Source organism: Emys orbicularis, chromosome 3 (assembly GCF_028017835.1).
Source record: "Emys orbicularis isolate rEmyOrb1 chromosome 3, rEmyOrb1.hap1, whole genome shotgun sequence".
NCBI classification, from domain to species: Eukaryota; Metazoa; Chordata; order Testudines; family Emydidae; genus Emys; species Emys orbicularis.
The window spans coordinates 200,136,495-200,163,432 of record NC_088685.1 but is presented as its reverse complement, the minus strand read 5'-3'; the positions used below and the strand labels follow the sequence as shown (position 1 = coordinate 200,163,432).

The 26,938-nt window shown below is 41.6% G+C and overlaps 1 protein-coding gene across 1 annotated transcript; it reads right to left on the bottom strand.

Annotated features, from left to right (window-relative positions):
* Positions 1 to 725: 725 nt before the first annotated feature.
* Positions 726 to 24,403, bottom strand: RAB1A (RAB1A, member RAS oncogene family). The gene is made up of 6 exons (XM_065402268.1): positions 24,217 to 24,403; positions 12,207 to 12,279; positions 8,466 to 8,561; positions 4,333 to 4,428; positions 2,375 to 2,506; positions 726 to 2,039 (listed from the first exon to the last, which is right to left on the bottom strand). The coding sequence occupies exons 1-6, from the start codon at positions 24,237 to 24,239 to the stop codon at positions 1,842 to 1,844; spliced, it is 618 nt and encodes a 205-aa protein (XP_065258340.1). The 5' UTR covers positions 24,240 to 24,403; the 3' UTR covers positions 726 to 1,841.
* Positions 24,404 to 26,938: the final 2,535 nt, after the last annotated feature.

The following is a 26,938-nucleotide window of genomic DNA, read 5'->3' as shown; positions in this document are numbered from 1 at the left end:
GTTATCAATACCCAAATACCAACACTCCTGCGTATAAAAGCAGGTCACCTTACATTAGTCTGAATTGGTCCAACAAGCATGTATCTATAATACAAAGTATACCACTGACAGTTTCTCAGATGGAAAGTTCAACTCCTTTCAGTCATATGACAATACTATTAACACTTATTTTAGTACCAGGTATTATGATTGCCTGTTAAATGGACACCAAAAAAAAGTTTGTAATAAGTTTTTTGTAAAGAGCTGCTGCCCCAGAATTTGTTTCCCAGATTCAAAAAGCAGATTTGCACCAATTTGTTTATAGTTTGCATCTCACAACATACCCAAGTTATATTTTGCAATTACACGTGAGTATTTTTACCCAGGAGGGAATGAATGTCTGGATGGTCATTTTAAACATGAGATATTTACAAAGTAAACTGAAAATTGCAGTTCTAGATAAAGCTGAACAATTTTACCTTTATAGGAAGTGCTACAGGCTAGCTTCCTGTGTCAGGCACGAATGATTTGATTAGTTCTTCTGTACAAAGATCAGATCACATGTGCATTTGGTTTTAATTGACTCAGCTACTTTGCTGCTACTTAATTTTGAAGTCTTTTTTAATCAGTTCCTTAATTTTAAGGTACAATTTTTTGGTGGCTTCTTACTGACCTTTCAACGGTTTTAGTATCACTTCACAGTTTCATCCTACTGATGCCTTGTGCAGAATTGAATAGTAACTAAGTTGTTGCACTAAGTTTATTAAATAAAGTCAAAACAGTATTTGATTAAAAGAATATGGAAGTAACAGTATATAGAAAGACATGACATACTGGCAGAGTTACATCACCTTGAGTTGTTAGTTAAGTCATTCACATGTTAGGAAAAATGTTTTCCACCTCTAATACAGAGCAAAGTAGACTAGAATTTCTAAAGGAAGTCCTTCAGAAATAAATTAAAGTTCATAGACTAAGATGGGGAAAAAATACTGTACATTCAGAATGCATTATGCTTCCATGAACATTAGTCTCTTAAAGTGTCTTTCAAGTACAGTATATATGCCTGAAGGACTATGACAACTTAGTCTTTTAGGCCATACTTCCTAGTTACATTTTTTGGGAAGGGTGTTTGGTCTACTAGAGGGTCTAAAGTGCCATTACTGCACATGATACATTTTGGGCACAATGCAAGCCTAAACTTCCCCCTTAGCCATAAGAATTAAGACAATATTTATCACCATACAGTTTGATATTACTTCCAATAAGTACAATATTTATTAAACATTTCTTCAGTTGTTAGTTACATATTGTGCAACAAATTACAATATTCTGCAGCCACAAATTATATGCAGAGTATGAAGAAACTATTAATCAGATAGTGTAATCTTTCCATTTATAACTCTACAAGAAAGAACTAGCAAATCAGATCTTACATATAACATCTTACTAAACTTTATGCATGGAAAGTGACAGACACTGTTGTGCTGTTTGATACAAAATGGCTGAACTTCATCTTCAGAAGACTAAACCCAACATCAAAACATGCCAATATAAACATCAAAACAAAAAAAATATATTCTAACCAACCACGGGAAACAGTCTGGTATCAGGAAAAGCAACAAGGATTACACACATTTATAAACCAGCACACACAGGTTTAAAACAGTTCTGAAAATGAAGTCAGCTGTCTTGAGTCAAGGGAATAAAAAAAGTCAGTATTGACCATTTACAATCTCTGACCTTTGTGGAGACGGTAAGAATCTGTTGTAGTGCAGCTACATACAGTACAATTCAGGCAATTTTTTTCACTTGGGTTCAGATTGCAAAATTCATTGTTGTGAGACAAAAGGGGGAGGCAAATTTTAGCAGCAACCTCCACTAGACTGCTTGACTGGAGTGCTCTGAATTTTAACATTGGACTTTTCTGCACCACCAGCTGTAGCTCCAGGACCCATTCGTTTTTTAATCTCTGCAGCCATGGTCATGAAAGACTGTTCTACATTTGTTGCATTCTTTGCACTGGTTTCCAAAAATGGAATTCCAAGGGAATCTGCAAATTCCTGTGAATTGAGAAATAGCAAAGAGTAAGTCTTAATACTTGCTACTAGAAAGTTCAGGATTCACCTGAGTTACTTTAAATTAAAAATGGATTTATGAATGTTCAGGAAAAACTACTACTGGCTCAAACCACCATCCCTCCCCAGCACAACCCCTAAATTTGATCGTGTGCACTTCATAACACTTGAAGGGACACACCAGGAGTTGCATTTTCTAGCACCAGCACATTTGAGGACTAATAGAAGTGAGTTATTTACTTAAGTAGGATGCATTCAAGTGGGTTCAGTTTTGAAAACACATTTATGTGACTGGATCATTAATAAGCCAGTTGACATACCTTTGCTGTTGTATAGTCTACTACTTTCTTTGTGGTCAGGTCACATTTGTTCCCTACCAACAACTTGTTAACGTTTTCACTGGCATAACGGTCTATTTCTTGCAGCCACTGTTTTACATTATTGAAGGACTCCTAGAAGATAAGAGATTACTTTAAGTATTCCTCTCCAAGAAACCAGTGCCATTACAGTACCATTCATTGTTATTCAGAAATTGAGACAGCCTTCGCAAGTGCACTATTATAAAATGCATCATCTGCATATCCAGTGATAGTTTGTATTTCAGATGCTTTGCATGTATTTATCTCCTTGATGTTAAGCAAAAATGAGGGTGTTTCTGGGGCAGGTCCGGCCTTTGCACTGTCGGGGTTGGTGCAGCTTCACTGCTGAATCAATGTCCCTGGGGTGGGGGGAGGTTGCAGGGTGATCTCCCATCTCTGTGCAGCCAGTGGCCTGTGTTCCCCACTGCCATGCTGGAGCCTCCACATTTATTGAAAAATAAAATTTGCAGAATTTAATTTTTTGGTGCAAAATTTCCTCACGAGTATCTTATGTTCTTCCAATCCTGCACTAGTGTATGCTGGTTCCTCTAGCCCTAGTGCTTCCCCCAGCCCTAAAAAGACCCAGGGATTCCGATCTATCCCTAGCATTATGGAAGCCTCTAATATACCCATCCACAAATGTTTCCTCCAGGCCATGTATTGGACCAATGAGAGCTTCCTGCCCCAGGGCCTCCACTGGCTCTGCAGAGGAGCCTAGACTCCAAGTAGCTGGAAAACATGTTTGAGCTGTCAAAGCAGGACATAAGTGAAACTGGCCATATGCCAAGTACCACTGGATACAAGTGTAAGCCAAAGGAAAGGATGTTTTTTCACCTTCATAAAACAAAGGCAGACATTGGACTACTAAAAAGTCAAACCCGTTGAGAAGTGAGTTTTGAGTTGTTCCTTTAGGGCAAGCTTCAGAGAACGCTGTTTTGTACTTGGTACTGAGGAATGGTCAACCAATCCTATACTGTTCAGTTAACTGGGATCCAGGGGCCCAAATCCATCTTCAGCTGCCTTTGCAGCAAAAATCCCTACAAGTCATGCCACTGGAACCACCCATTCTGCAAAAGCCATCAGTGAGCAGTAACTTGAATACAAAAGAGTTAAGTGAATAGGAGGGCAACAAGCATATTGCAGAAGTTTGTTTTTATAGTGTTAGATGCCCTCATTAAATCTACAAGACAAGAAGCCTACAGGAAAGCCTATTATAATAGTTTGCCAAGATAATGCATGCGTGATGGAAGTAAATTTGCTGACGTTAAGACGTTTCCTATTCATTTAGGAGATGGCAATAAATCCCATGTCACTGAAGATTCTCAACTAGCTTTTATTTCAGAAGGAACATAAAACAGTATGACAGCTCTCCCCCTGGGAGTATGAGAGTAAATCCTACTACAGCAATTCTGACTCTAGGCCACACAAAGCTTAAGTACACATGGAATAAAGCAGGAGCATTTGCCCTTGGAAAGTAGGAGTTTTCCTTCAGTTAACTTAAAGTACAAGTAGTTTTAACCCTTTTGTGCTGATGTTTGTTCCTGCTGCCAATACCAGTACATTTTGATGCATCCAGGTCTCAGCTGCCTGTGAAGTTTTGTTGATTTTTTTCCATCTCCACATGACACCACTCCCCCAACTTGAAGCCCAGAGAAATCAGAAGTTTGAAGCTGTGTCTAACTTAAGTTTGTGTAATATTGGTGCAAGTCTGGAGAAAACTGATCCGTTAAAGATATTCAGCAAGTGTGACCAGATTATTTTTAGCATTCAGAAATACCAATTCATAGCCTATAAGGTGTGTGAGCATAATTCAAGAGCCAAATAAATCTACATCTGAAAGAACTGACTTTGTATGTCTATTGGCCTAAGTTGTTTCTCAATGTGTAAAGCACTACACGAGTGTCTAATTTAGACCTTACCTGGTCTGTAACATCATACACAACTATGATGCCATGGGCTCCTCTGTAGTAACTGGAGGTGATCGTTCGAAATCTCTCTTGGCCTGCTGTGTCCCACTGCAAAGTGTGAGAATTAAGATTGTTAGAGGTCTAAACAAAAAGTGTAACTGTACCAGAGAGACTAAAGTTAGTCTTTTAACTGGATTGTAAAAATCAATCTAATGAAGCTCCCCAATTATACACAATCAGTTGGAGTATAAACATCCCTTAACACCCTCAGATAAGACAAGTCGGTCATCTTACCACTGCTTTACAATAACTATTCACTGAACACTAGTCTGGTCACGTTTTAGAACTTCAGTGCGATAAAGCAGCCTCCCCAATACGAGAAAGATTATTGCAGCGGAACAAGACTCTAAAATGATCCTTGCAAGTCCATAAGAAGTACTACCGCAAGTAGATAGAAAAAACTTTCATCTTCCTACAGTTTGACAATACTAACCAGGCATCCTCTTTCCTCCTAAGAAACTGAATGAAAGTAGGATAGCCAAAGAAACTCACCACCCAAAGCCAACGCAATGCTGTGAAGACTACTGAGGCAATCACCTTCAACTGGCTTCCATCAGATCAGTTGCAGCAGTAACTCCTACATCCAACTAGAACTACACCTATCCCAGCCCACTCAAAAATGGCTTGTCAAGCCTTGTGTTTCCCAGATGCAAGATACACAAGTGTTAAAACTGATTGCCTTTGAGGCATAGGCAAGGCTGGAAAGCAGGTGGAAACTAGTTTAAAGCCAATTTCTATCATAATAGGTCAAGGGCATACTGCTGAAGGCAGCTGAAGGCATGTTAAGCTACTTCACTAAATCCTTGTCTACATTAGCAAAGACAACCATTGTCAACTGTTTCAGCAGAAGTGCAGCTGAACTGCAGGTGTAAACACCCCCCCCCCCCCAAAAAAAAGCTATGTTTAGCATCATTTCAGAAGCAGTCGTCAAAATGTATGATTCAACTATATCAACTATCACTGACACCCCTTGGGCTAGATTTATTGTTCTGCTACAATGCTTAAGTGTCACCTAGGCTGGTGAAGAGCAGCCCCCCCTAGACAGCCATAACCTCCCTGGTAATAGCCTGGATTCAGGAGGCTCACCCACCTAGGGCAGCCCCAGCACCACAACCGCTCCTGGGACCGGGGGGTGGGGAGAGAAGAGAGAATCAGGCCAGGAGAAGGAGGGGACAGGACCAAGACAATCCTGCACCCCAATAACACAAGACCTGACCTAAACTGCACAGAAGGATGCACCAGCCCCCAAGAAAGGGAAGTGTAAGCCCTCACACCCCTCAGTGCAGGGATAAGAGCGGTCCCTTTTCAGCAACAGTTTTACTAGTATAGATGAGGCCTTAACAATTGTACCTTTTAGTTTTCTCACAAGGGTTTTTATAGAAGCAAATCCATTTGTCTAAGTGTATTAGTCACTAACTTTAGCAAGCCATCTACAAATAACTTTGTGCATTTAGCATGGGAAAATTAAATTATGAAAACACCACCTACAATAGTAGTTCTATTTTCAACTATGCCTGAAGTGTTCTAAACAACTTCTGACCTGAAGTGGCTAGAATGAGTTTCCAAAAGGCTCCTGCTCTCACTGGAAGAGCTGCTTCTAGATTTAAGCTTTTTCCCCATAATTTTTTTCAGTACTAATGCAATACTTCAGTTCTAATATTGTTGATCTTAAACTTTGGAGTGCCCATGTCATGGTAGTAATATCTCCTTTATTGCAGAGTAGTATAGCTCAATGCACTTACATTAATTCAGATTGGAAAGTCACTGTCCCCTGTCTATTGGCACTCTAAGAGCAGAGACTAATGCAAGGAAGGTATGCTGTAGGTAGTCCAGAGCTTGAAATGCAAGGACTATTGCTAATGCTTGCTTTAGGCTTATTCCAAACCCAGCTGTTTTAGTTTAAGTATTTTTGGCTCCTATCCCCATAGAATCTGGGCACTTTACATTACACAGAATACTTAAGTCATCCAAAATAAATTAGTTACCACCATTCATTAGCCCTACCCATGCACTCCATGTTATGGTAGCCATTAAATACCTTGCTAGACAGGTCATCCCAGACCTGTCCTAAACTGGACAAGAGAACAAATCTTGTAGGTAAGAGCTTTCTGTTGAAAACTGGATCTATTCCAGGAACCAAAAACCAAAGCAGCTTGTAAGTGTTGCAAAAACACAGGAGAAAAAGTCATGTTTCCTGGTAGGCAGCTGAAGACCATTCAGGGATTTAAAGATAAAGTTCTTCACATTCTACTCAAGTAAGTGGCTAGTACAAAGCATGTTCTATATGCCAATAGGGGCAAAATGCAGTTGAGACAGGCTGCTGCATCTGCACTCAACTGTCCTTGAGGAACATCCAGAACCTTCAGTTCTAAGCAGAGTGTAATACGGTTTCACCTTAGCTAGATTACTGTAACTATGGCAAAGTCTAAGTCAGAGTGGAGAAGCTGCAGTTGGGCAGAATCAAGAAGTGTAATTTACACACATTGCTTGATATAAGGCAGGGTTTTAAGAGTGTTTAATACCTCCTCACACACAGACTAAGCCGATGAGGCCAGGTGAAAGATACCTGTACCACCCCCTCATATATACAATTCACACTGTTACACCTTCACTTCTACACCTTGCCAAAAATTCTGTTCCCACCCCTTCTTTATGCAGCTCATATCTGAGGACACCCAGCAAGTGCAGGTCCTTGAGCTCCCAACTCCTCCTTCTGCATCTGTCTTTCTACAGAGAAACAGCTCACGGGCCACTTTGCTTTCCTTCCCCTCTTCTCCTGAAGAATCAGTAATATCTGAGCCATTCTTCTCCTTGCCTTTCCCACCAAGGAAGGGTGGATAGCAGTTCCCTCAATCTACTCTGCACAGTTTCTACTCTTCCTAAGCAAGAGGTTTTTTTCAAAGCCCTAACACACTTCAAAGGGGCCATTTTTGCTCTTAGTGCCAAGTAAAGAATGCTTTTTACACAAGTGTGTTTAGTCTGCTGCTGCTGCTATATACAAACTTGTGATTGTTGTATTTTGGTAGACATCCATTGGCAACAGAAGGTACTGAAGTCTACCTACTTATTACTTGACTTTAGCAAATTAAACATTAACTCCAGTATACCAATGTGGGTAACCTGTGTCAGTTTTCCAGTGCTTTGAGATCTAAAGATAAAGCCTGTAAAGGCTAAGTGTTAATACTACATCCCCAAGTCTGCGTTTCAGCAAACTCAAGGTGTAAGGTTAATCTGAACATTCTTACTGGAAGAAAGAATTTAGTATGAAGAATTTTAGCAATGCAGGTTAAGAGTGTTTACCTTCCTCAAGTGTTCAGGTTGAACCTTCCAGTTCACATCTTGCAGTATGAGGCCTAGTTGTACACTAAAGACCAAGGATCAGTTACCCAAACACTAACCAAGTTGAGGTTGCTGCATTTAAGAGTACCAGCAAAGAACGTGTATGTATTGGGCAATTTATATTCAATAGTTTGCTTTCTGTGCAAATGGTAGTAACTTCAAAGATAGTTACTATAAAGCAATTCGTTACAACGCAAGGTAGATTTTTCAGGCTATTTGTGTCTTAAGAGATCTGTACCTGAACCTGCATTTGTTAAATGACACGTGTCCTCCACTATTCTTTAACCATCTTGATATTAGATTGAGCCCAAGTGTTTTCCTTATGCTTCATTTTTGCTCATAATCTAAGCAATTCGCAACTCTGAGATGCTGTTTAACCTTTCAACTTAGATGAAGACATCTCTGTGTATCCTATAAAATTGTCTACAAGCATTGTAATAAGTGCAGGTGGAAAATCCTATCAAGAACTAAGCAAGATATTTGTGTGAGAAATCTTAGGATTGAGAGTCAAAAGTAGTACCTCAAGCATATGCTTGCTTACAACGTGCAAATAACTATGCAACTTGGTTTTCAAAAAAATAGTTCATACTTGCTTATTGAAACATTTGACAAATCTGCCCAATATTTTACTAAACATGCAGAAAAATGTGCACTGTGCCAGATCAATAAAGTTACGCATTAGTCAGAATTTACATGATTACTATTAATAGCCTCTGAATATTATCTGAGAGTTAAGACATACTTACTATTTGAAGTTTGATTGTTTTTCCATCTAACTCTATAGTCCTGATTTTAAAATCCACACCAATTGTGCTGATGTAACTTTCTGTGTACGTGTCATCCTAGAACCAGAGAAAAATGAGTTTAGCGATTATAAACCAATCAAATCTTAAATCTCTCCTGTAGGAATATCAGATACCCATGGTGAAGAAACAAGCCCTGTATATTGCTTCATAAAATGCCCACATTCTACTACACCTCTACCTCGATATAATGCTGTCCTCGGGAGCCAAAAAAATCTTACCATGTTATAGGTGAAACCGCGTTATACTGAACTTGCTTTGATCCACCGGAGCGTGCAGCCCCTCCTCCCCCCCCGCAGCACTGCTTTACCGTGTTCTAGCCAAATTCGTGTTATATCGGGTGGCGTTATATCAAGGTAGCAGTGTACTACATTATGTTAATTGGGATGGGGTCTTTGTACAGTGCCTAGCACAATGGGGCCCATGAACAAGGCCCCTTCCACACTACCAGCATATAAATAGGAGGTTTTGAAAGTTTTCCCCTACAGGTACTCAAGTTAGTTCCATTTTTGGAACTAAGTCCCACTGACAGATTTGGGAGCCTAGATTTCATTAAAAGTCAATGGGACTTGGGTACCCAAGTCACTTTTGAAAGTTTTTCATGGTCTCATTAATTAAGAAATGGGGAATCCTAAAAACAGTTTAACACCATTCTATTAGGATCCCTGTCTGAATAGTGACGTTTGTTTTTAACATCTCTTGTTTAGGAGTCACCTCTTCAGGTTACTTAGAAATAAGACTCATTTTATTTAAGTTTTCTAAACACATTTAGATGAAGCTTTATGCAAAATGGCACAACTAACAAGAACATTATCATCTTTCAAACTAGGAAGTGAAATGGGAAGTTAAGGGTTTTTCTTTCAAGGTATATTTACTTATAGACAGCTTCTACTGCACATTCTACACCAGACATCCAAATCTTCTATTGCACTAGAGACGTTTGGCGTGGAAAGAATTAAATTAATGGAGGACTGTCTTGGGAAAGAAGATGAACTCTTAAAGCAAAGATATTGTGTGTAAATGTTTGACCCTAAGTGATGAAATAGGGAAGAAGAATGGTGACATGCAGCACAAGCAAGATGGTCTCTAAATGAAAATCTGCAAGAGGTGTTAAGAGTCATAAATTTAGCTGTCACAGCAATAAACCCAGTAAGGATTTCTAACAGTTGGGATGCAACAAATTCACATTTCTTGATTACCAATACTCCAACTATAGAATACAAATCCAAGTAACCAATAGCCATCATGAAGGAAAGGAGCCAGAAAGCTAGGAATCTCTTGAGCTGGGGGATGCATGGAGGGAGAAAGCATATCAATTCAGAAATGTGCTCACAACCCCTTCCTTCAAGCAAGGCACACTAAATAGTCCGACCACTTGGTGCCCTTTTTAAAGTTTGATACTGCATTTAATTCATCTTGAGACTTGGTACTGGGCCATTTAGGTGGCATAAACAAAGCAAAAAGTAATCAGCAAGTTTAAAGAAGTTTGAATGACCATTTAGCCAACAAGTTGAAAAGGAAGCCTATGTAAATCAATGCTAAGTGACTCATGCATATGAAAAACAGGAAATGTGAAACTTGATTCTCTTAAAAGATTGTTACTTTAAAGTAAGTTACTTCTTAATACTGCCATGTCTGGCTCCAATTAAGAGGGATTAAATTTCTTATCAGTAAAGGCAATAAACAGTCTTTGCAGCAATGTAGTTTGATCCATGTGTTGTGTCAGAGGCCTCTTTGCCTTTAAAGATTCCATTTGATTACTGTATATACCCGATCATAAGCCGGTTCGTTTATAAGCCGACCCCCCCCCGATGGATAAGTAAAAATGGAAATTTGTTATGACCCATTCATAAGCCGGCCCTATAATTCAGGGGTCAGCAAACTTTGGCTCCTGGGCCATCAGGATAAGCCGCAGGCCAGCCGAGATGTTTGTTTCCCTCAAACGTCCGCAGGCACGGAGGTAAACCTAAGTAAACAGAGTGTCCCAGCATGCCAGCTGCTTACCCTGATGGGCTGGGACAGCAACTGGTGGGAAAATTTTGGGGGGAGGAGGGGGGGAGAAGAGAGAAGCTGGAGGTCAGGGGAGTAACCCCTGTGACCACCCCCCACATGACCCCACCCCTAGCCTGTGACCCCACACTCTCCCAATTCCATCCCTTCCCACCTTATCTGGGGAGGAGGTCTCTGGCCTGGCTGGAGCTGCTCCGGCAGGCTGGGCGGCTCGGCCACAGCCTGCTCTGGGGGGTGGGGCCGAGCGGCACGGCTGCAGCCTGCCAGCCCCAGAGCTGCAGCTGCTTTGGAGGCTGGGGGAAGAGCAGCATGGCCAGAAGCGGAGACTCTGGCCCTGCCTCTTCCCTTCTGGCTCTGCTGCCTCTCCTTGCTCCCTCTGTTGGGGGGAGGGGCGGTGTCCCACCTCTCCCTCTCTATACCCATTCATAAGCTGACCCCTGTCTCTGGTGCTTCCTTTTTTTTTTTTTTAAGCACACAAAAACAGCTTATGAACGAGTACATATGGTACATTCTTCCATTCTGAAATTATTAAAAATATACATTGAGAAGTTAAAAAAAAAATCCAGGATAAATATCAAGTGGAAACTTACAGTGAGAGAAGCTAGACAGATTACTCCAAGAGGAATTTGTTGCAGATTAGCTTCATTTGCTGCTGTGGTTCAGTATTTTATTACTTATTTTGCTTGAATAGGCCTCCTTACCCTGAACTCTAGCTTTACACACAAGTGGACTTAAGCTATGCAACTCTAGAGAACTACTAATTTGTCAGTGACATGGAACCCTTACGGATAGGCTTTTGCACATTTGAATTAGACAGTGACAGACTAAGGGTATGTCCACACTACCCACCGGATAGCGATCGATCTATCAGGGATCGATTTATCGCGTCTCGTCTAGACGCGATAAATCGATCCCCGAACGCGCTCCCCGTCGACTCCGGAACTCCACCAGGGCGAGAGGCGGAAGCGGAGCCTACGGGGGAGCCGCGGCTGTCGATCCCGCACCGTGAGGACGGGAGGTAAGTCGATCTAAGATACGCAACTTCAGCTATGCTATTCTCGTAAGTATTAGTAAGACTTTAAAGAACATTTTAAAACACAGTCTTCCCAAAGCATACAGTTTAGATTAACTGGATGTGTTTGTAGGCGGCTATACGTTGGACATGAAAAGTAATCTGAAGGTTAAGTGTTCAAATGTATTTGTATTGCCATACAAATACGAAGATGTGACCTTAGATTGCTGTGATACTATTGCCTTTACTGGCATGTTCCTTGATTTCTAATAGTAGTTAACTATTATTTCCTTTGTGAATGCAACCTTAACACAAGAACTGTGTCTGACAGACTAAATACCTTGTTTTCTAAAGTGAAAAGTAGAACAGATCAAGCAGTTATTTCCTTGATTAACTTATAGTGGCAATTTTGATTTATTCAGTTCTTACCCATTCATAAGTCATTGTGACAGAACAATCCAATTAGCTGCATCAGTAAAATATGGGAAGAAGAGAATAAGCAAAGTACCCTCTTCGACCCACCGATCTTCCCTTGGCATACCAACTCCCGGAAAGTCAAGTATCAGTCTCCTCAAATGGAAACATCTCCTCACTTACAATTGCTTGAATACAACTTTTTATATAAATTGACAAAATAGCTTTGAAAGCATAACTGAACTTACTGCAAACCTAAGTAGAAGGCAAGACTTCCCAACACCAGAGTCTCCAATCAGAAGTAGCTTGAATAAATAGTCACTGCAAAGAGAAAGATATTATGTTAGTATTTATATACCACTGAAATTTAAATCTGATATTTGAAGAATTTGAGTTACTCAGACCATATACTTTGGTGTAATACAATTGCAAAGAAATAGCAATTTGCTACCATTACTGTCAGGAAATACAAGTACTTTTTCCTCCCTCACAAGATTACTATTCAGTCTTTACAGTTTTGTACAGTATACTTTATTTAAATAGCAGTAAAAACTGACATGCTGGAATGGAAGATTCAGTGTCTGAAGTACGTTCTTCACACGTGCAGTACTCATGTAATGTTTTGTCATGTACCAGAAACACAATTTGTTTTAACTAGACCTTGTTCTCCTTTGTGCACTCAAGTCAAATACATTACTGTCACAATTGTCAGTCAGTATACTCATGTTTCTAAATAGCATAAATTCTCAGAAGTAAGGATTTATTATCCTAGTACTAACTGTACTAAGGCTGCATCAACTAGCAAAAAGTAAAGATTTTTATTATTAACAGTTGCTGCTAAGATCTGAGAGCCAACTCAAACATTTACACCACAATACCTGGTCACAGCAGAAGAGTGAAAAGCTGGGAACGGACAGTTTTTTTTTTTTTTAATTTAGAAAAAAAAAAGTAAAGTTTGATTCCACCTCCTTTTTTGGAATCAGTACAATTTACCTACTCAGTACCAAAACAGAATTTGTGCCTTCTAAATTACACCCTTGTTGCTTAAAAATTGAACATTGTCAGTCAAATATCTTAATGGATTTTTTTAAAACTGGCTGAAGTTTGTCTTTAAGTCTCAGAAGGAAGGCAACACAAAAATTTGCTATAGCCATCACTGAAACGTAAGTGATCATATTATCAGTATCTTAATGAATACAAGAGTATTTGATAGTCTTGACTGAGCAAGAGCTAAAGATGACAGAAAATCATTATCTATTCCATTCCACTCATATTGCCTTCTAGTTTAGAGACAGAATGTTTGCTACTGGCAAACCGGAACAGAGATTTTCATGCTCCAAAAGGTGTCCAATGTGACTAGGCAGCTCCACAGAGTAATCAACTATGAACTCTTTACTCTGCCTGTTGTTAGCTAAGTGTATTAGGTCAGAACTGACCATTTATTAGCTAAAGATCCCAGCCACCAGAATGACAAATATGGAATGTAGAATTAATACTGCTCCAAGGCATTTGTACTTTTGAAATCAGCAATATTAAGGATTCAAATCTGAGAAACCAAGTTAACTACAACTTGTACATTTTAAAAAGGTATTGATTTAATACTTCAGTATTGATGCCAATATTACTATACTGAAGATTGGTTGTAAGTGGCAGCTGTCTGGTATTCAATTAAGAAAGTTAAAGCCTTGAGTTCTGAGATTCCTCCCTTTGGCAAAGAATTTAAATAAGCTTCAACTTAAAGAGAAATGAAGATTCTATTTCATTAGTACTAGCAGCCTAAGTCTATTGAACCAAATATAAGTCAGTCATAATTCAAGACAAATAGGACAGTGTAATACTAAAAGATCAAAGCTTCTTTAGGAGACGTGCACTGTACTGAAGAGTAGCGTTTTGTTCTCTCCTGAACATCAGTCTACATTGTAGGTTTAAAATAGGGAGTTATCAATCATGAAAATTATAGGGCAGTGGCATTAAGCCACCCCTGAAATATAGAACTATAGTTTGGGCCACATTGTTCAGTGATTTTCAAATATCTATTTATGTGATTAAATGTTTGATAGCATAGTAAGACATAGAAAGATATCCTGCTCATCTCTGGTACATCTGGAGCTGTATATTGGTCATTCCTATAGTCTGGCAGGGAGATACTTATTTCCAGACACATGAAGGTGCCATTTGAGACGGTTTTTGTAAGTCATTTGACTACTTTTAATGATACTATAACAGTGTAGGGAAATATAATTATGTGAGACCTTATGACAATTATACTCATTAACATCTTTATCAACTGCTTAAAACATTAAAATTTCTCAGCTATACAGATCTGATGCTGGTGTAAGGAAATTTGTACTAAAGTTAATCACTACAGCAAACAGCATAATGAAGTTAAAATCTGGAACATCTACATAAGAAAATTGTTCAACATCAAGATACTAAACTTAATAAATGATACATCATGGCAATATGAAGCAAACTATTATAGCAGCCTAAACCAGTGGCTCTCAACCTTTCCAGACTACTGTACCACTTTCAGGAGATTGATTTCTCTTGGACCGCCAAGTTATGACTCACTTAAAAACAACTTGCTTTACAAAGTCAGACATAAAAATACGGAAGTGTCACAGCACACTATTACTGAAAAATTGCTTACTTTCATTTACCATACAATTATAAAATAAATTTTAAATATAAATATTGTACTTGCATTTCAGTGTATAGTATATATAGCAGTTTTAACAGGTCATTGTGGGTATGAAATTTTAATTTGTACTGACTTCACTAGTGCTTTTTATGTAGCCTGTTATAAAAGTAGGCAAATCTTCCTGAGTTGACGTACCCCATGGAAGACCTCTGTGTACTGCCACAGGTACCCTGGTTGAGAACTGGCCTAAACTACAGTTAGTAAGTTGCAAAGAACCAGACAGTATTTATACTACAATATTTTAAGTTGCATGGACATTTAGCTTAGTCAGAATCTTCACATCACCGTTCGAACAATCCACTTGCCCAGAAGATATTCCGGACCACTGAGGGGGAAATGCCATCAACTTCAGTAGAAGCCAAACATTCGTTTAAAAAGATTACAGTCTTCCAAACATCAATCATGCTTAAACAGATGCACCACTATTTCTGCCCACTTTCCTCATTGGTCTACCTTCCCTCTGCATTTCTTTCCTTGCAGTATCCCCAGATCCCCCATCTTTATGAGCTGTATTGCCATCCCACCTCCATTTCATCTGCTGAATGGATAAGCAGTAAGAAAGTTATTAGATTTAAAATGTCATTATGCTTTGAAGTTTGTATTCCAGCCTGATCAATGGGAGACAATAAAATAAAATGAGACCCCCTTGTGAAACACAATAAAGGTATTCTCTTACCACCTCCACCACTCCAGCATGGTTTAGTGGAAAGGGCATGGACAGATACTCAGAAGACCTGGGTTCTATTCCAAGATCAGACACTTGACCTCCCACAGACTGTCTTGTCTGATTAGATAGTAATCATCTCTCTTCCCCAAAAGCTTACAAGTCTGTAAAGCCTCTAACACAATGGGACCCTAATCTCAGGGCCGAGCAACAAGCTAAGAATCACATGAGATGGATTCCTTCAGTATTTACAAGTGAATCAAATAGCCCTTTAACTGAAACTGCCTATTAGATTACCTACTGTAGACTGCAACTACTCTAGAATGATCCTGCAGCATAGAGTGAGCCTGTCCTAGACAAAAAAAGGCAAGTACTGAGTTATGCTCCCCACACCCTAGTAAGGTTAGACAGAGTTCTTACCTTTAGAGCCATCAACTTGAGGAGACATTACTCTAGCTATGTACAAGAGGCTATGCTAAGTTGTAAGTTAAGCTGCCGGAGGCAGGAAGACAGACTTGAAGCTGACCACTCATTTACTTAGCCACAGGAGTTTCACAATATAGAAATGACATCTGGAATCTTCTCAAGTGGACAAGTTAATGACAGTCTTAACTTTCCATTAGCTTGACTGGTATTGCCTATATGAATTATCTTAGCACTGCTCATCAGCTGGACACCAACTAGCTGGAGGAAGTTTAAACATTCCCTCCATCTCCACAACATCTGGAAAAAGCGGTAGGCAAAATCCAAATACTAAGATCCCCACCACTTTGCTGTCCCTGTGTGTTGCTTAGGAAACTCCACTTTGGCACTAACAGGGATTAGCAAGTGTATGATAGCTGGGTGAAGGCTTCATATCTCCTCCCCCCTGCACACACACACACTAAATATAAAAAGCCTAGTCATTCCAAAGCCAAGTTAGAAGTACAAGGAGGTATAGTTTTCCCTTTTAAGGTTTAGCTTCTATCACATTTACCAAGCACATATATAGATTTGAGAGAATCTAGGGATTTGTTTTTAATCAAAATTACAAATATGGAAATTTAAGATTTTTAATAAAAAAGTTTCTAGATCAGGAAAGCAGCAGGAGTTTACAGTTCAAGGGTTCTCAGCATTTTCTCTGTCATCCACCAAGTCACATGTTCATAAGAGCTAGAGATAAGTAAGTACCTCTTACAGAAGTGTTGCCCCAAAATTCTTAATAAAAATCCCTAGCAATTTGGAAGTGGAGACAAGTAAACTAAGCAGACTCCATAATTAAGGTTTTACAGACTGAAACTTGTAACAACTTCTAAATCTGACTTCTCTAAAGACTGGATTACTGGAAATGTGACTATTAGCTACAGTATCCTGCTTAGGGCTAGCATGCAGACCATAAAATGGTCACGGCGGCTTTAAATTCTGTTCCTAGACCAGGACTTAGATCAGGGGTTCTCAAACTGCAGGTTGGGACCCCTTAGGGAGTTGCAAGTTTATTACACAGGGGGGTTGTGAGCTGTCAGCCTCTACCCCAAATCCTGTGTCGCATCCAGCATTTATAATGGTGTTATAAATTAAAAACTTTTAAATATATTTAAGGGGGGGGTGTCACACTCAGAGGCTTGCTATGTGAAAGGGATCACCAGTACAAAAGTTTGAGAGCTACTGACAGATATTTTAAAGAGAAAACCATACTGGTCCATGAGTTTGTTTCAATGTTTACTTATATCAATCTTGTTGTTCTGAGCCTCTGCCTCTCCCTCCAGCCTTCCCAACAATTCTGCCTCATGCTCCATCAAAACAAGAGGAACATGCAAAAAGATTAGGCAGGCAGGCAGCCAGCCACCTGAAGGCAGCTGTTCTGAGAGAAGTGCTGCTACTAGCAATAGGTTTGGAGCAGCAGAAAGGCAAACAGTTTTAGTGAGGAGTGGAGGACAAAGTACATGACAAATGGCTCACTATTTATCCTCTGGCCAAAGGGGTCAGGTCTTCAGGCCCCTAAGATCAAAGAGCTCTGCTGTAAGCCAAGAAGAGAAACAGCAACTATAAGTGAAATTTGAGACTGACTCAACAGCTCAACTGAGAAACTTTGGAGTAGTTCTGCTCATTTCTAATTTAGACTGAACAGTAAAGTGAGCCATGCAGTAGTTCTCTCCTCTACAAAGCCAGCAAGATACTTCTAGCAATACACAAGCTAGTGCTTTGAGATTACTGTCGTGGAAAAACTCTTAAGATTTAGAAGGGACACTTATTCCTCATTTTAGAGAACAGAATAGCTTATAGTGAAGATTCTGAAAGATGCATTATGGTCTTGTCTTCACTAGGGGGGAAAAAGTGTGTTCTTAGCACCTTTTAGCTAAGAAGTTAAAAGCCAAAAGAAGACAAGGCAGCTATAAAATTAGTGTGTTAGCAGGCATAGGTAAACTAAGCTCTAGTGTATACCTCAACCTGCTAGCTGCCTGGTCATCACTAGGATAGTTCCTCATGTTAGTCACCATACATTAAAATGGCCAGGATAGGCTGCACACAATATCAAAAGCTCCTTTAAAAGTGCCTCCATCTTATATGCTGGCATTCATGATCAGCCATAGAGCCCTATAATTTTTATTTTTTTTAAATTTGTAATAGCTTTTTGCAGATCACAATGCAACTCTCAAATCTGACCTGGCAACCACCCCTCTCCCATAATGGGGTGGGCCAGCCCAAGCCAAACCTGAGTGGTGCTGTGGCCCTGCATGTGGTTCTCAACAGTGGTATGCATACTGTTGGGGGTATGTAGAGGTCTTCCGGAGGTACATCAACTCAGTAAAATATTTGCTGAGTTTTACAACAGGCTATGTAGAAAGCTTGGAAAAGAGGAGACTAAGGGGGGATATGATAGAGATATATAAAATCATGAGTGATGTGGAGAAAGTGGATAAGGAAAAGTTATTTACTTATTCCCATAATACAAGAACTAGGGGTCATCAAATGAAATTAATAGGCAGCAGATTTAAAACAAATAAAAGGAAGTTCTTCTTCATGCAGCGCACAGTCAACTTGTGGAACTCCTTACCTGAGGAGGTTGTGAAGGCTAGGACTATAACAGAATTTAAAAGAGAACTGGATAAATTCATGGTGGTTAAGTCCATTAATGGCTACTAGCCAGGACGGGTAAGGAATGGTGTCCCTAGCCTCTGTCTGTCAGAGGGTGGAGATGGATGGCAGGAGAGAGATCATTGCCTGTTAGGTTCACTCCCTCTGGGGCACCTGGCATTGGCCACTGTCGGCAGACAGGATACTGGGCTAGACGGACCTTTGGTCTGACCCGGTATGGCCTTTCTTATGTTCTTATGTTATGTTAAAACAAAGTAAGTACAAACTAAAATTTCATATGGACAATGACTTGTTTATACTGTTATGTATTTACATTTCAGTGTATAGTATATTTATACTCCAACTGATTTATTGTATAATTACGTGGTAAAAATGAGAAAAAAATCAGGAATAAATTTTTTTTTAAAAGTGTCTCACTATTATGAAATTGCTTTCTAAGCATTGTCTTTTTTAGTCCAGTGTAACTTGGGGGTATGCAAAACAAATCAAACTCCTCAAAGGGGTACAGTAGTCTGGAAAGGTTAAGAACCGCTGCTTTATGGCTTGGAGCTGCCCTGCTACATCTCACCCTACAACTTGCTATATCCCACAATGGACAGTTACACTAGCTTGTTTATCTAAGGTCCAGCATTGAAATAGTTAATACTGAATCCAAGTTCACTGTTAACTCCCCACCATAATGACTGGGAGAAGTTCACACTTCCCAGATGCTTCAGGATATCTGCTGACATTTCATCCATTTAGGATTACTAAACTGAAGGGAACAAAGGCTTTTGAATCCTCCTTACTTTAAGGTAAGTTTATGGCCAATCTCCCCTGCCAAAAAGGTGAGGGGAAGGAGATGCTTACCCTCCCTAGTGTCCAAAAACCTCAGTTTCCTCCTCAGTTGCAAAGGTATCAAGGCTGCCTCTCAAAAAGTGTCCCTATCCAACTTCTGACAGTACTCTCAATGCCACTATACATTTACATTACAAAAAACCCAACACAAAGTTTGGGTACATAACTGCATCTAAAATATAATACTATGCTGACATTATGCATTTTCATATTTGATTCATTAAAAGCCTGCCACCAGATTTCTAGTTTGCCATAGTGTTGTAGAAATCAGAGCATTTAGCCAGCCATAAGGAATTTTCAAGGATTGGCTGACAGGGAGCTTGGGAAACCAAAGTGGGGACATGGAGGAACACAGCACCCCACTCAGATGCCCTTCAGGAGCTCTTTCAAGAGTTGTATGTGCTTCAATAGCAACAAATGGAGGACAACAAAGAGTGGACCACAGACTTCTGATCAGCCAGCATCTGTTTTCACCCAGCACATGCACATCAAAAATGTGTGGAAGTAGGATTCTTTGGTCCTTCCATGCTTAAACTGACAGACCAACGCAGTTGGGAAGGAGGGCTTGGGGTTACTTGTGTATAGGACATGGTTTGTCTAGATCAGTTTAGCAACACAACAGGAGTATTTCTGACCACACAAGTTAAGGGCACACTGGTTACATAACAATTAGTAGCATGGTTTTAACCCTAATGCAGGCAGAACATGGGACTAGGTGATCCCTTATGTAAGACCAAAATTGATAACGTAGTGGAAATCTGTGTCCTGATTTAAAGTGTTCTTTAGGATTTTGTACTCAGTGTTATAAAAAGAATAGATGCGGTTTTGGTGATAGACACCTACTGCAATCCCAAAAATCACTTAAAATTCTTTATTCTGCTATCAAACTTTGGCTAGGAGAGGAGCGTGGTTGGTTTTCTTTTATAGTCTCATTAAGCCGATTTTACTTATCAAATAATGTGAAAGTTACTCTGAAAGATGAGGTACCATTAGTTCTACCATGGCAGCAAGAGAAGAGTTGCACTGTTTAGAAGTACAATAAGGTGAAAAGATGAAAATCTCATTTAAAGGAAGATCAAAAGCAGAGCTAAGTCAACTTATGATTGATTAAAGTTATTTATTGCACTCCAACAGTAAGTGGAAAAACCCACAATATTTACACTTTAAACATGAACTTGCCCTACACTGGAGAAAGCAGCATTTTTCTTACTTGCAAGAATGCCTGCTTATGCAGACCTGAAATTCAGTAATAGAAAGAACTTGTTTAAGGACTAAAATTTTAGGATGGACCATTTTAATATGATAATAAAAGAAAGTAAAGACCATTTAAGTTTTAAAAGTATCAGAAGTTTCATAGGAGAAAAGTAATGAGTAAGCAATTTCTAAGCCATGGATTAGTGAAGTCTCCAGAATATACACTTCAGTAGAAGTCCAGAAAGGAATTTAACCCTCATGATGCAAGCTGTATTTCCTTTAATCTTTTCCATTCAGAGACTGGTTACTTTCTAATTTAAGAGTGGCATGGTTTGGTCACTTTGGAAGTCAATGGAAATCCTTTATTCTCCAAAGAACAGTATACAGCAGCTCCAACCCTGTGACAGGGTGAAGAGTGCTATATCCGATTAACTAATTTCTATGATAAAATAAAACTAAGGATTGATATTAATGGACTCTTGCATCCCTCTTTATTTTAGACAAGCTTTGAATAGTACCAAAAAAAAGCCAGAATTATCTAACCTAAACTGTGCATTTGTACAAGTTTTTTCCATATTGAAGCTTTTCTAACATTAAATGCCAGTTTCTCAAACTGAAGTATGCAAGATCTCATTTTGGGTCTCTCTGTTAGACATGCTATTTTTCTGAAAGGGTAGGTTTACATCCACATTGATACATACAGGTATGTCAACAACTGCTCCCACAAGCGGAACAAAACCAGAATGAAAATTAGTACATCTACACACCTCATAATTCCCTGCAAGAAACACTGACTGTTATTAAATGTTTGAGTAGAGTTTCTGTATTATGTAGAGTTTCTGCCCACTAGTCTCTCAGTAATGCAGAGCATTCATTCTAGGAAATCTCTTATAATTAAAATTAGGACTAAAGTTGTAATGTTACTATATGTATTTTCCTTCTTGTTTTGTTTACTTACTTACCAAGTTGTAAAATTTAGTAATTCTCAGTGAGTTCCTTAGTCACTGGAAAACTAGTTATATTAAGATGAAATATTTGTGTGTGAATTGTTTTATTTGAAAACCAGTCTGTGCAAGTACTTCCCATCCTTCCAGACATATCAGGAACATATAGTAAAAAAAAAAACCCACACACACACACCCCAAACTGTCATGCCCCCCGCGCACACACACACCCCAATTGTTCAATGTTACAACATTTTAATCAAGTGTTTCTGAACTTTTCCAATAGTTGGAATCACTAACAAGCTTTCATTATAACATTTGCGCTAGCTTATTTTTTTTTTTAGATCTTGTAGGCAGTTGTCCAGATTGCTGAATATTTCAGAAAGTCAAATGATTGTGAAAATGCTTTGATAATCTGCAAGTCTTTATATTCACTGATCATATTTAATCACTACCTTGTTTGAGAAGTGTTTTTGCTGAAACCACTCTAAAACTTTTGTTACATAATCCTATCAAGAAGCAAAGCTAGTCAGCTTCACAGAAACAAGCCAAACATCCTGGTTTGTCTTGAAGTCCAAGATTAAACCTGACCCAGAACCAATCTAATCTTGAATTTGGGGGTTAAATTAATTCTCTCAAGAACGATTTACCCTTCAAAGGATTTACCATTTATCAAGAGATTTCTGAAGTGCTTCTCATTTCAAGGCTGCTTCTAATTAGCCAGCACAAAAAACACAAGGTTGTGATCATATGTCAAGCAAGGAATTCAAAAGCCACTGTCACAGAGCAGCAGTCACTCACTATGTAAAAGCAAACCTTTAGAATAATAAAATATTCATTTCTGGATTTACTGATATTTATTTTACTAAGAAATCTAGACATAGCCAATAAACTAAGTCCACAACTGAATCACTCTTGCTTTCCAATATCCAAAACATTGCAGTTGTGATAATGGACAGCAAGGTAAAGCTAGCTTCATTATCCCAAGCTGAAATGCAAAAAATGCCAGAAGAAAATAAAGGATTTTTAAAATTAATTTCAGTACCTACAGTATTAGCAACAAGTAACAGAGCTTGTTTTCACATTTTCTTTTAAGGTGGCAAAGTCACACTACTCTTAACAATCAGCAGCCTCCTGGCAACAGTAACTAGGGACCTCAGTCAGCTCTACTCCCAAAGTAGTGACTGCTAAAATAAATAAATAAAGCAAACAACTTAAGTTGACCAAATAAACTCTCACTTAAGTTGCAGTGGTACTATTATTAACTAGTATACAATATTTTTCCATCCATAAATGTCTCTCTCCAGTTCAAGAGATCACCTGTAGCAGTGGTTCTCAACCAGGGGTCCACGAGCAGGTTACAAGGGCGCCACCAAGCAGGGCCAGCATTAGACTCACTGGGGCCCAGAGTAGAAAGCTGAAGCCCCACTGCATGGGGCTGAAGCCCCAGGGCCCGAGTCCCGCTACCCAGGGCTGAAGCCGAAGCATGAGCAGTGTAGCTTTGTGGGGGCCTGACGCTGATCCTGGCTTTTATATGCAGAAAAGCCGTTATTGTGGCACAGGTGGATTGTGGAATTTTTATAGCATATTTGGCGGGCAGGGGGCCCTCCGCAAGAAAAAGGTTGAGAACCCCTGACCTATAGGAATATTTCACTATCAAGCCACAGTATTGCAAAAGCTACATAAGCAAGAATGTGTTTTGCAAGAGCCATGTGACACACACATGACTTGCAGCTAAAATGAAGGGTGGACTTCTGAATGTTAAGTTGCCAACAGCAAGTGGTCAGAAAGATCCACTTTCTGAAGACCTGATTTTTCCAGGTTTTTAAAATCATTGGTCCTCTTCCTCTCCAAGAGGAACTTAATATTTTAGGGACCAAACAAGCCTTAGTAGAGTCTTAAGTATACAGTGGCAGTGAAATTTACTTGATCAAATTAAGTTCTTCCTTCTCGTGCAATGGTTACCTGGATCAAAGTTAAAAACAAAGTTTACTATGAATGCCTGGTCTACTGCTCCTCAGGTTAGTGGAGAAAATACCATTAACTTTTCATGACAAGTCATGAAACCTCCTCACTCCCCATCTGTGAGGATTGCCACAGGTAACCCAAACTCTCCAGAGAGCATAAAAGGCCATATTGGTTTCTCTTTTCATTCCTCTTAATTGTGTGCATTTCAGTGACATTTTGTACGAAGCAAAATCCACTTGAAAGATTGACAGGAAGACGGATCACTTGCTTTATAGCCTGTTAATAACCAAGCAAAACGGATCTGAGTTTGCCAGGGCTGTACACAAATCACTCCTGGGGTCTGACAGGTTGCAGCGACCCAGAGCTTAGCCGGTGACCTCAGGTCCCCCTCTCATCCCCCTTGCCCAAACCCCAGTGACCTATACCCTCTGTTAAGGCCCAGGAGACACTGCCCTGCCCCTCGCAGGCAGACAGGTCACGTTTACTACAAAAAAGCTGTAGCCAAGCCCGCAGGCCAATGAGGTGCCCGGGGCCACTCATCCCAGCGGGAGAATGCCGCCACCTGGCTCTTACACAGCGCTTCCCACGGCAGCGCTCACAGCCGGAGATACCAGCCCCTCGGCCGCATGTCGCCTCCCCATACCCCTTACCCACCCCCACCGCCCCCTCTCCTCCTCCCGCCGCCCTCAGACAGCCCTCCCCACCCCCACCACATCCCTGCCCCGGCTCGCACCGCCCCTCGCCGGGAGGCCGACACAATGAGGCCAACCGCCCGCCTGGCTCCCCCGGCCCGCCCGCCTCACACCAGCGGCCTCCTCCATCCCCTGGTACCGGGCGAGCGCCCCCCGCAGTGCCGCCCCCCCGGCCGGACTCACTATTCGGGATTCATGCTGGACATGTCAGTGGGGATCCCGCGGCCTCTGGAGAACGAGCTCGCTCTGAGGAGCAGCGGCGGCGGCCAGACCCCCCCAGCGGGAGCTCCGCAGATGCAGGCGTCCGACGGGGCAGCGGAGGCAGCAGCTTCTCCCCTGTCCCCTCGCAGGCGGCAGCCTCCGCTCTGAGCTCCTCAACCCAAAATGGCTGCCAGCCCCGAACCAGGAAACAGGGAAACCTCTCCCCAAGGAGGGTTTACATGGTGGGAGGGCAGCGGCGGGGGACGCTGGGAAAGCGAGTTCCCAGCCGCGGGGGCTCCTCCTACATCCTGCCGGAGCCTTAGACGGGTAGGAACTCACCTTCCCGGCAACACTCGCGCCTCATGCGGCGCATGCGTAGTCTCGAGCCTTTCTTTTCTCTCCCCGGTTGACTCTGCTTTGCTGTCCAGGCAGTGGATTGGCTGAAAGCGAGCCGGCCGGGTAACGTCAGCGGTGAGACGTGGCAGCTCGGGCGACTCACTAACCGGACGGAAAGAAGAGGGCGTGGCCGCGGGGTGGCGGAGAGGAGAGGAGAGGAGAGGAGAGGGGAGGGGCGGGGCTGCAGTGAGTAGAGGGAGCAAGGGCAGGGCAGCAGTAGGTAGGGTAACCAGATGTCCTGATTTTATAGGGACAGTCCCGATTTTGGGGTCTTTTTCTTATATAGGTTCCTATTACCCCCCACCCACTGTCCCGATTTTTCACATTTGCTGTCTGGTCACCCTAGCAGGGGGCTGCAGTGGGTAGAGGGAGCAGGGGTAGGAGGGTAGGGCGGTAGAGGGAGTAGGAGGGCAGGGCTGCAGTGAGTAGAGGGAGCAGGGGTAGGAGGGCAGGGCAGCAGTGGGTAGAGGGAGCAGGGATAGGAGGGCAGGGCAGCAGTGGGTAGAGGGAGCAGGGGTAAGAGGGCAGGGCAGCAGTGGGTAGAGGGAGCAGGGGTAGGAGGGCAGGGCAGCAGTGGGTGGAGGGAGCAGGGGTAGGAGGGCAGGGCAGCAGTGGGTAGAGGGAGCAGGGGTAGGAGGGCAGGGCTGCAGTGAGTAGAGGGAGCAGGGGTAGGAGGGCAGGGCAGCAGTGGGTGGAGGGAGCAGGGGTAGGAGGGCAGGGCAGCAGTGGGTGGAGGGAGCAGGGGTAGGAGGGCAGGGCAGCAGTGGGTGGAGGGAGCAGGGGTAGGAGGGCAGGGCAGCAGTGGGTAGAGGGAGCAGGGGTAGGAGGGCAGGGCAGCAGTGGGTGGAGGGAGCAGGGGTAGGAGGGCAGGGCAGCAGTGGGTGGAGGGAGCAGGGGTAGGAGGGCAGGGCAGCAGTGGGTGGAGGGAGCAGGGGTAGGAGGGCAGGGCTGCAGTGGGTAGAGGGAGCAGGGGTAGGAGGGCAGGGCTGCAGTGGGTAGAGGGAGCAGGGGTAGGAGGGCCTGGCAGCACAGGGGCTGCAGTGGGCGGAGGAGGGGAGGAGAGAGAAGCAGCGTAGGGAGTGTGGGATTGGGGCAGCAAGGGAAGAGTAGGAATAGGGTCAGCAGTTGGGAACAGAGTGGGAGATCGGCAGCCTGGGACACACCTGCATGCAGCAATGCACCTAGCAGTACCCAGGCAATTACACACCCATTTGGACTGGTGTGGTTTTGAGCAAGGCCAACTACCACACGGTCCTCCTCCGTGCCAAACTCCACCAGCACGTGGTCATCTTGGATGGGAACCACTAGAGCAATAGTCCCTACTGTGGAAATAGTCTAACCACTACTGTCCCATAATGTACTGGTCACTGGTTAGGTCACTTGTCTGCTTTGGGTTCTCACAAACGTTGAGATGCCAGAGCCACTTACCTGTATACATAGCATTGAACACACCATGATAATTATTTTGCCAGCATCAGCGTCTTCAACATGGGTCTCCTTGGTTCTATTCTGATCGCTAGCTTGTCTCAGAAGATGCTATCGATGAGCTTGCTGCAAGGAGGTCAGAAGCTGTGTGGGAGCATTGGTCACTGCCTAGGGTAGTAACAACATCCAGATCAAGTGGAACTGAACCATTTGGAACATATTGGCCTATGAAGGGGGTCCATGTGCCTAGCTGAGATAAGCAACATTCAGACTGACAAGAAGTGCCATGAAATAGTTAAGAGACTTGCAATCCAGTACAGTAGAGTGGAGATGGTTATAGTAGTTAGTGTAAGAAGGAAAACATTTTCTGTGTGTCTGTGCATAACCTGACTGCTTCCTCGTTCCACTGTATATTGAAGACGTCACCTTTACTTTCAGATTTATTATAAAAAAATGCAACATACAGGTATTGTAACTGCTACATTAGTCACTGAACTTTCATCTCACCTTGCTTTCAATCTCCCAAAAGCAGCATCTTTTTTTGGTTTGTGGAATCTGGGAGTGCTTTCATGAGCAAAAATGGGGCTTAGGCAGGGTCATCCAGAATTATAGTGGGAATAGACACACCATTAAAGCCAGTGTTGATCTGTGGAAAGACAGTTCTTTGAACACCGTAGACAAATTTAGAATTTTTGAAAATTCTAGTGTGATATGCTTTTCTTTGTTGACAGTGAGAAGCCTATTGTGACAATCCACTGAGGCTTGCATCACCACTGAGTAGTCCCCTTTTCCGTTTATGTACTCCTGAGCCTGTCGGCGGCACAGAATAGTGACATAAATATCTGCAGCAGAGTTTTGGAACTGCAGTTGTTTAAATCCTTCA